The sequence below is a fragment of the Halyomorpha halys genome, unplaced genomic scaffold (genome assembly GCF_000696795.3).
Source record: "Halyomorpha halys isolate HHAL.00 unplaced genomic scaffold, Hhal_1.1 Scaffold58.1, whole genome shotgun sequence".
NCBI lineage: Eukaryota > Metazoa > Arthropoda > Insecta > Hemiptera > Pentatomidae > Halyomorpha > Halyomorpha halys.
In genome coordinates, this window is record NW_027110919.1 from 129759 (window position 1) to 140923 (window position 11165).

General features: G+C 27.1%; 1 protein-coding gene across 2 annotated transcripts in view; it reads left to right on the top strand.

Moving 5' to 3' along the window:
- The window catches only part of LOC106692484 (chorion peroxidase), a 20222-nt gene extending 11525 nt beyond the window's left edge, over nucleotides 1-8697 (top strand). The window contains exons 4-14 of one of the 2 annotated variants that reach the window (XM_014438452.3): nucleotides 365-552; nucleotides 634-804; nucleotides 1328-1481; nucleotides 1775-1959; nucleotides 3490-3687; nucleotides 4012-4159; nucleotides 5646-5802; nucleotides 6081-6248; nucleotides 7736-7934; nucleotides 8043-8145; nucleotides 8421-8697. In XM_014438452.3, the coding sequence (XP_014293938.1) occupies nucleotides 365-552; nucleotides 634-804; nucleotides 1328-1481; nucleotides 1775-1959; nucleotides 3490-3687; nucleotides 4012-4159; nucleotides 5646-5802; nucleotides 6081-6248; nucleotides 7736-7934; nucleotides 8043-8145; nucleotides 8421-8499 (1750 nt within the window). In that variant the 3' untranslated portion in view covers nucleotides 8500-8697. The remainder of the gene's footprint in view (nucleotides 1-364; nucleotides 553-633; nucleotides 805-1327; nucleotides 1482-1774; nucleotides 1960-3489; nucleotides 3688-4011; nucleotides 4160-5645; nucleotides 5803-6080; nucleotides 6249-7735; nucleotides 7935-8042; nucleotides 8146-8420) is intronic. The other variant, XM_014438451.2, reaches the window with a different exon arrangement.
- The last annotated feature ends 2468 nt before the right edge of the window (nucleotides 8698-11165 follow it).

Sequence of the window (11165 nt, forward strand, 5' to 3'; positions counted from 1 at the left end):
CAAAACCATAGATCTCAATATTATATTAGCTTAAACACTTACATTATAGGTTAGAGAATAATCTCAATAATAAAAGAAAGAGTCCCTCACAACTCAGAAGTCAAAATCAAAACTAATATAACTTTCAGCAAACTAGGATAAATATACGCACTCTCACTTTTATTATCACTGTCCCCGAAAAACCAAAAAAAACCTTCTCTCTGCTCTCGCTTGTCAGCGTTGCCCACGCAGTGTTGCCATCTCACACCTAGTATTGAAGTTAATCTAACTCCTGATTCAACAACTGCCTGTTTTAAACATAATGAGAATACTGGTATTATTATGAATACAATTAAAATTTTGTAAATCAAAAAGTTTTTTCCAGGTCTGGAAAAACTTTTGGCCGCTGTGGAAATCATTTAGCTGACTTATTTAAATCACCTATTGTTCTTAATGTATGTGGTACCCAGCTGTACAGAACTTACAATGGATCTTGCAATAATGAAGGTCATTTCACTTGGGGTTCATCATTGTCTCCTTATTCCCGACTTCTACCTCCTATTTACAAGGATGGTAATGTAGTTTTAAATTTACTTTTTTTTTTTTATTTAATAAAAATGAAAATTCTGTTAAACTTATTATTTTTTTCTTCAGGTATTTGGGAACCCAGAGGAAAAGATTCGAGAATTGTCTCAAGTGCTGCCGAAGTAAGTAGTGCTGTTCTGCAGCATTCAGATAATTCATTGAAACAGGTTACATTGGCTGTTGTTTCTTGGGCCGGTCTGGTTACTTACGATATGGCACACACTGTTTCATACCGCATGAGTTAGTATTTTGTGTTGATATTTTTAATTTTATGCTTGATTCTTGGTTTACAATAAAAGCTTTGATTATCATGTCAATTGTTTTTATTATCAGAATTTTTATTCATCATAATTATATAGAGTAGTATTGACCATGATAAAACTATTTCATCTTTTTTCAAATAAATTTTTAATTTGCCTTGATAACACTTCTAATGGTCCAATAATATTTTATTTATCGAATTAGTGCTCTCCTCCATGTGAATTTTTGCCCAAAAATTCTTCAAATCTATTTCCTTTTCCCCCTACTATAGTTGACTGTCTCTTTATGTATTAGTGTTTCATGAAACACTATAATCAAATGATTTTGTTAACTTTATATTCTTCATCATTAATTCAAAATTTTTATTAATCTAATTATTAATAAGTTAATTTAGAACTAATAAAAAATAATCTGTCAATTAATGACATAACTGGTTTAATATATTTTCTTTCTTAATTCTTAGTGATTGATTAATGTAAGTTTTTATTTTCCTTTACTTTAGTTTATACTGGAGATCCTGTAATGTGTTGTGAAGGGACAGAATCAAAATTAGCTCCTAGACATCGACATCCATTTTGTATGCCTATTGTTGATCAGAATGAAACCAAATGTTACAATTACGTCAGATCGATGATTGCTCCTAATGATGACTACAGGTTTGTTTATTTTTTTATGATTCATTATGAAGTTTGTTGTTGATTTGCTAATGATTGATAAATCTCTACATGTTTCCAAAAGAATCCGTAAAAATTATTCAAATTATTCATTATATAAAAAAAAATTTTAGGATTTAAAGAGATATGATTCTAAAAAAAGATTAATTTAGTTATAATACGGCTTCCCATTCTCACATATGATATCTATTCGCAGACATAGTGAGAATAATGTAATGTAGTAATTCTAAAGATATTTAAAACCATTGTGTTACTATCGTATTATTTATTTCTAGGTTTGGTCCAGCCCAGCAAATGAATGCAGTTTCACACCTTTTGGATGGTTCGAGTTTGTATGGAAGCACCAAAGAGGTTGCAAAGTCGCTTCGGACTGGAAAAGGAGGGCAAATAAAATTGGTTTCCACAAATGGACATGATGTATTACCATCATTATTTTCATCCTCAACTCCACTTATTTTTGGTATGTACTAAAGTTCGACACATCCTATTTTTAATATTTTAATCCTAAACCATCTCAACATGTGTTGTATATTCAGCAAGTTTGTTAAAATTAAATTCTGGGAGCTTGGCAATAAACATTCAAACTTTGAACATCCTTTATTCATTTAATTGTTTATCAATGTTAGGTTCAAAGTGTTCAAACAGTTTAGTTAATAATGAATATAAGAAATTGATAAATAGAAACATATTTGTTGAGAAATTATTACACAACATGAAATTTACAATACAGATACGAAATGAGAAGAAACTAAAAAATGGGCATATTGATTTCAAACATTGATAATCAATTAATTAAATAAATAATGTTCTAAGTTAAAACATTTACTTTTATTTACATTTACATAATCATTTATGGAATCCACATAAATGATTAATGCACACTTATAAATGATTATTACCTTTGGTAAGAAGTAGGGTTCATACAAAGATTAAATTAAATATATTTCATAAAAATTAAACTTGTTTTTATTAAAATATTAAATTCTTCAACATTTTGTGGTTTTTTAAAAATATTTTTATTTGGTTCAGTAGTAGTTATTATTCTAAATCAAATCAGTGTTTAACAAGTCATATTCATGTTATAGTTTTTTCTACATTTACATTACTTATTAGATTTGAAACTTTAGGGAGTGATGACTTCTCTTCAGATTATAATAATGAGATGTTTACGAGTAGTGTCCATCTAAGAATGGTTTGGAAAAAAATGACTGAATATACCATTTATTTATTTCATTTTGCTTTAGTAAAAATAGCTGCACAAACATAATTTAATTCGTTGACTGTGCAGTTTATACACTTACTAAGCTCCTAAAATAATAACCTTTAAATGATGTGCTGTCTCATTTCTTTCAAATATTGTAAGGAACTGACCCAAAATGACATTTGCCTAGGCAATGATTTTTGTGTTTAGCACCCTTTTTTTATCCAAAGAAATGAAATCACTATCATAATACTAATTGTGCACATATTTGTATGCGCAGAAGCTTTTTTCTATATACCTATTTATATTTATTATATAAAATTTGGCTGTTGTTAACTAATTTTGAGTTAGTTTAAATTATTCATTGAAATTTACAATTGAATATAATGTGATGTTGATTGCAAAACCTCCTAAAGACATTTTTTATATAAAGTAAAGTTGTAAACAAATTTTAAAATTCGATGCATTTGTTATCTATCGTTTATTATTTAAGTGCTGTGAAGACTCACTTGGCAAACCACTTTTATTGTTCTCAAAACTACCAACAGATAAAAATGTGTCTATATAACTTCAAGATTCCCTAAAAAATTTATTTCAGATTAGAAATGTACTTGGGAGGGTTTGAAATGTTGTGATACATGAATAAAATACAGTAAGTAAAAATTAAATCTCTTCTAGCTTCTTTACTCATAAAAAAAATTAATTTTTTACAATCATTCACTATTCAGATCGTTAAAAATTAATAGGTTTTTAAAGATTGAATGGCTTCATATCTGATCATTTTTTCAGGTGAAATGCGATTGAACATTGATGTAATGAGTGCTGTTCTGCACTTTGTACTTGTTCGTGAACACAACAGAATTGCCTCTGAACTTGCTCGGATAAATCCTAATTGGAACGATGAAAAACTTTATCATGAGGCAAGAAGAATTGTAATTGCTGAAATACAGCATATAACCTATAATGAATGGCTACCTGTTGTGCTTGGTAAGTGATTACTTAGAAACCAATAAATAATCAAGTAGATAATAATTTTATCTAGTTGTTGTTTTATTTGTTTTCTAATTTCATCTTGAAGTATATTTATGGTCAAAGTTAAATAAAAAAAATAATAAATAAATAAATAAAATAAAAATGCATTATCCTCATCAATATTTTGTTTGACTTATAAAACAATCTTGTAGTGTAAGATGATAGCTGTTCAATTTTATCATAATTTTTTTAAAAATATAGTATCCATTTAAAAGATTTAATATGTTAAATGGAACTACACTGAGAAATTTTCTCATATAAAGTATATATGTTTTTAAGGTGAGAAAGAGATTTCACGAAGGGGACTTCATTTAAATAAGCAAGGATATAGTGATGTTTACGACAAAAATGTACGCCCCTCAGTTTCCAACAGTTTTGCTAATGCAGCTATGAGATTTACTGTTTCAATGGTGGATGAAAAACTTAGGTAATTCTTTTGTTATAAATTTGGATTAATAGAATTTATTGATATTTTTTTTTGTTGAAAAATTAGCATTAACTGAGCCAAGGGAATAATGAGAAAAAAATCAACTTATCATTAAAGTTTTATATATAAATAAGTTTATATTTTTTTGTTCTTAATATTATTTCATTATTAGTATTTTTCAAAATATGAAGTAGATGGTTGGGGTGTGGTCAAAAAAGAACAAAAAAAAAAATTGGTAAGACTATTTATTTGCGAACATTTCCCTCCACTTATTAGGGCTTCATCAGCGCTGTCGAGTTGAAAAACATCAAACAAGTTCGAGTTCAGTGTTTTTCAATTCGACAGCCCTGATGAAACCCTACAAAGTGGGGCGAAACGTCAGCAAATAAATAGTTACTATATTTTTTGTTCATTTTTGACCACACCCCCTGACCATCCCTTTCATAACATTAAAGTTGATTGCACTCACAGTTGTGAACTGGGCTAGAGTACTACTTGTCCATCTGCATAAATCATAACAAAATAAAGCGTTATTCTGCAGATTCAAAAACAAAGCAAATATTATTTTTAAACAGGTATGATTTGAAAACCAAAAGCGAAAAACTATATATATATATATATATATATATATATATTTTATTTTGGTCTATTTTTAAGAAATTTTTTTTTTTGGTCTATTTTTTTTATTAATTTAAAGAAATATATCAAGTTTAGTCATTTTGAAAAACCTTGAGTCTAAAATAATTTTTTATTTATTGCTTTGTTGTGGAATGATACCTATCACTATTTAGGACATCTGTATAACTGTGTTCGTTTATGTGTTTCTTCGGGAAAATAAGTAGAGACAAGAAAACCTCAAGAATTTTATTGTAGGAAAATAGTCGGGGTGGCAGTCAATGAAGGTACAAAATACTAAATACCAAGTATTGGTAACCAATGTTTTGCCCCACTTTGTAGGTCTTATTTAGTTCTGATGAAGGCAAAGTGTGGTGAAACATTGGTTACCAATAAATATTTTTTTAATTATCTTGTACCTTTATTGATTGCCACTTAGACTATCTTCCTACATGGTCAAATATTAATCTTCTATTAAGAATTTAATATAAAAAATTAACATTAAGAGGTTTCTTTCTTTATGAAAAAATAAATGGAGTTATTTTTAGCATAGTTGTTTCTTTCATCTGTAACTGATCTTCATTGACGTTTTTGACATATTTTGAGAACTTAGATGTAATAAAATATTGATACTTACATAGAAAAGGGTTGGTGATTATAAAGATTGAGTCAGTAACAAAGTTAACCTGTAATGATATGATCAATAGAATAATAAATAATTGTTTTTTTTTTTAACTGTACATAAATGTTAAACTTCAAAAAATGAGTAGTGGCTAATACTAAATGTTTTATCCTAAAAATGGTGGTAAGAGTGTGTTATAAACTGATTAGAAATATTTATTAATTTAATTTTTATCTATTATTTTTGCAGTTTGCATGATGAAGAAAGGAAGCCATCAAGCAATATGACATTGCGCTTTAGCCTAATCAAACCTAGCATGCTAAATGATGCTAATGTGACGGATTCCTTAGTGAGGATGCTGTCTACACAAAATTGTCAAGCCAATGATCTCTCTCTGCCTCATGCTGTATGTATAGGATTAAATTTCTTGTTATTTTAATTTAATTATTGTTAATGTATTTTATACTTTAATAGATAGATTGGTGTACCATTGTTCTTTAAACATTTCTACCTTCATTATGTTTAAAATAACTACAACATATAGTATATGTTTTGATCATAACACAGTCTTTTAATTTAATGACACAATAACAGTTGTAGTAGATTTTGTTATTGATTATATGTTTGTATCTAATAGAATATTTATTATGAATGATGGTATAATTATTTTATAAATTTTTTTAGGTTACTGAATTTTTATATAGTAGTGGAAATGAGACTGGTTTAGATGTCCTCAGTCTAGATATACAAAGAGGAAGAGATCATGGCCTGCCACCTTATGTTGCTTTCCGAAAACTGTTTGGACTGAAATATGAAAGCTTTGATGATTTAAACAGTTCCATACCACAAGAGGTTAGTAAATAACTGTCTTCATTCAATATATTTCTAGATGGAAAATATCTGATCTAATATATTGTATATCTAGAATGAAAGTCAGAAATTTTAATATTTGGAAACCAATTATTCTAAAGAACACAATTGATGTTCTACCTACAATATCTGTTAGAGGAAACACCATGGGAGCTTCAATATAGAAATTAGCTTGTCCATTGTTCGTTCTTACAAAAATATTTTTTGTGAGTTGAGCTTTCATTTTTGATGTGTGGTATGTTATTTAATATAAACAACCAACTGAGTTTCTTGATCATCTTTAAAAAAAATATTTATGTAAGGAAAATTATGAAAATGCTTCACACATCATTTAGGCTGACTATCCTCATATGTCAAGCTAGTTAAATGCTTATATTTATTAGATATGTCCATGTTTACAAAAAATCCTTACTGCAGTTTTAGAAAAGTATTTACACTTCTATATATCAATATACATAATAGTTTTACATTATTTATTCCCTTTCTCTTTTGCTTTGGGAATTTTTCCTATCTTCAATAACATGTAATATATTAATTTTTTCTTTTAATTATTATTGTAACAGCATTTTATATTTTTTCTTTTAATTATTATTGTAATACCCTTATGTATTTTTTCTTTTAATTATTATTTTAACATCCATAGTACAAATATGTCAGGAAGGACCATTTTCTTTCAAGGAAATAACATTTGAACTGATAAGATGTCGATGAGATGAAATTTTTTTTTATTGAATTCTATAGAATGTGATAGATTTAATACAGAAAAGTTGTTAAAAAACAAAACAAAAGAAAAGCATCTTTTCAAAATGGAATTGTTCACTCACGGTGTTAAAATAGTTTAAGATGAATGTTACAATATTAATATTCTTTAAAATTTCTGATCCTGGCTTTGTTCATTTTTTGTTGTTGAATCTTAAGTTCATGGATGACTATAAAGATAACACTATCCTGTAAATACTTAATCCTAAATGCCCACATAAAGTATTTTATGAACTATTAATAAAGGGAACCTCAATCTTACTATTTTTCAAACAAATCATTATCATTTTGATTTTGTACTTGAAGGAAACAGAATCTATTTTGCAGCTGTTTTTCTTCATTTTTTTAAGGAATACTGTTCAAAGAAAGATAGTTGTTTTGATTAGATAAATATATCATTTTCGTGTCAGTATTACTTATTGGTCCTGCTTCAATTATTTCAGTATTTTACCATACAATCTAGCCAGATTTTTAATCTCAAACAACCTACGCAAAGGAAATTATATCATATGGAAATCAATAGCAAGCATGCATTGCCTGGCATTTTTATTTTAATTAATTTTTTTATGAAATAGGTTTTGAAAATATTTTTCATGAATTTCATTGATTTATTATATAAGAAAGTCTTTTTTTGTTTAAATAGGTTCCTTGAAAACATATTAACCAAACTACCTTAATCTTATAAATTTCAAATTCCTTTCTTATTTCAGATCTTACAAGATTTGAGGAAAGTTTACCAGAAAGTTAATAACATCGACCTTATCGTTGGAGGATTGGCAGAGATTCCAAACAAGGGATCACTTTTGGGTCCTGTCTTCTCTTCTATAATTGCACAGCAAATGGCTACAACGAGGATAGGGGATAGATATTTCTACGACAACAAAGATCAGCCATATCCCTTTACACTCAGTAAGATTTTTTTTCTAAATTACTTTTAGAAGTATTTTCTAAGAGTTTTTAGAAAAAAAGATAATGATTGATGTGTAAAAATTGTTATATATTTATAATATTTTCCAGGCCAGCTGAACGAAATTCGTAAAGTGACTTTGGCTCGATTATTTTGTGATAACACCTCAGTAAAGAAAATGCAATCAAGTGTTTTTAATAAACCTAACTCAGGGTAAGTGATTTTTATTTACTTTTTACTCTTTAATAAGTAATAAAAACATGAACAATTAGATCCTTAGTTGAATATTATTTTTGTTAATAGATAAAGTAATAATTATACTACCTCCTCCAAGTATGGTTTTCCTTATTAATTTGGAGTGACCTATTATATTGATAAAATATATTTGATAAATTATTTATGGATGTGCTTGTAAATATTAACCTTTTAAAATATTTTTTTTTATGCTCATTACACACATTTTGGTTATAATAATTATCTCCTTACAGGAATCAGCTAGTCATGTGTGATGATGAAATTGTTATCAGAAGGCTGAATTTGAAATACTGGAAACAAGAGTCTGTTTAAAGTGTCATTTTAAATATGTTAATAATCTGTACCTGTAAAAAATGTAAATTTATTTATTAAAGACATTTAACTGTAATTTTTATAGTTAGGTTAAGAACCTATAATTATAAATTGACAATATATAATCCTGATCTCTGTTATTTTGAAGAACTTCTTTGTTTGAAGTTTCAAGTCATGATCAGATCTGTTTTACATTTTGTATAAAAAAAAAAATTGAATAATTTTTGTAATTAATGTTCCTATTTATTGTATATGCTAGGTTAATAGAATTTATTTTATTACTCTGTATGTTTTTCATTTTGTGTACAAAATAAATTATTATATAATAAAAAATGGTTATAATTGAAACTTCTTTGATGATGTTTATTCTTTTTATAACTCCATTTTTGACTTTCTGTTTTATTAAAGATTTGTATAAACAAATTAAAACTGGAATTTTTCATGCGACTGAGCTTAATTAAAGTTGAAAAATCATGTAAGATATCATTGATCATTGGATATCTCTTTGGCTTTGTACAAAATCAATAAAAACATAGATAAATAACATTTGTATCTTAATCATTAGTATATTGATTTTGGACCAAAAGAGATACTTTGCACAAATACATAATTTATATTGTTATAAACTATTAACGTAATTTAAAAAAAAATTAGTCAAATAACAACCTAGTTTTTTAGAGCTAACTTTATTTCTATTATTTCTATCATATTTATTTCTAGAGCTAACTTCCTGTGTAGTTTCCTAATGGAGATATTTTCAATGTTTTTGTTTAAATATGGATATTTCTTGTCCTATAAAAAAAACTCTAAATGAAGTTCGAGCTTTAGTATTACATGGAAAAGAAAAAAAAATTATTGGACTAAAAATATAAAGATTGGAGCTTCATATAATTAATTTTGTGTAAGATTCATTTTGGTTGAATTTTATGAATGGTAATTGCACTAAAGTTAACCTTCTCTCTCACTCTCTCTCTCTCTCTCTCTCTCTCTCTATATATATATATATATATATATGAATAATTGACCGTGGCTGAATATGAAGAAGATGGTTGGTGATGTGGTCAAAAAAAGGAACAGAAAATGCGCTCACTATTTGTCAACAATAACCAGATGGTTGTGTTGGTTGGGTGATGACCAGAGGGTTTTACGCCTTTAAGCAACAATAAACAAACAACAAGGGACAGAAAATAGTAACTATTTATTTGCCTTCATTTCACCCCACTTTTTAGGGGCTTTATCAGACCTGTCATGTTAAGGTAAAGTAATAGAATTGTTGTTTGTATTGCTTCTGTTGCTCTCTCATAACAAGTCAGACCTGATGAAGCCCTGCCAAGTAGGCTGAAACTTCGGCTAGTAAATAGTTACCATTTTGAGTTCCTCTTCGACTGCACCCCGACCATCTCCTTCATATGTTTGTTTATTGTTCTTCATTTGTAGATTAGAATGTTTTTGATAATTTTTTACCGGTAATTCAAATTCCTTTGTGGTTCATTATGATTACTGGCTAATTCTGGTAAACTTCAAGTAAATGTTGTGTTATTGTCAGAATTTTTTTAAATTAATTTACTTAAAAACATATTATACTTTAAAAAATCACAATGTAGAGTTTTGAGGATTATTCTTAGATGACCTGTGACATTTGCCAAATCTGAAAAAACTGTATCAGTAGTCTGGGAGAAGAGCCATGGATAGCTAGGGCAGAAGCAGAAGCACGGTTCTTTTGTTATTCTATTTTTGAATTAATTATCTTAAAATGTTAAACCTCAAATTTTGAGGTTACATAATAATAATAATAAACTAAAAGCTTATAATTTTTCTTTCAAATTTATTATTTTCATGGACGTTAAACTATTATATTATTAGTTAAAATACGACTAATAACCAAAAAAAAAAAGAAACATTTTAGTTGAAAATTAAATGCTCTTCAACTTTTCATGTAAAATGTTTAAAAGTAGGACCAACCTTTTTAAAATTCTTAGAAATTCTCTGCATTTCTCAAATAGTTTATACTGTTGTGGAGATGTCTCCTATAATAGAGGATATAATATTTTTCAACCAGTATTTTCCTTTTAGATACACCCTTTTTCCACACTTATAACATTATATAGAAGATGATCATAATGGTTAATTAATATGGGTTTAGGTTTATTGTAACCAAGAATATATCCATTAAATGGAGTGTATGTATTGTGGAGATATTTTACACTTGATGGTATGAGATGGTAGAACTATTACAATATGAATTATTGCCATGGACAAAATATAGATGATATTAAAAATTAAGATATTAAAATGAAATTAAAAAGGTTATTAAATAAAATAAGATCATAATTCAATTAAATGTTATGAGTTATGTGAGAAAGATGTAATTATTATATTTGTGGCATAATAAATTTGTTTCGGTTCAATCGGTTAAAAAAAAAAAGTGAAAAAGTTTATAATGAGTATTGTAATTTTGTTTTTATAATTATTTGTGATTTATAGATGTTTTACTTATTATATTAAATTATTTATGATTTAACGTGCATTTGGATGCCTTTCGTTAGTAAATGGCATGTTTGAATCAATTTAAACATGATTTAAGAATTTTTAAATGTGAAATGTTTTTATATTATCTATTTATTTATATTTACAACTTTATTAAAAAATATATGCAACAAGCAAAT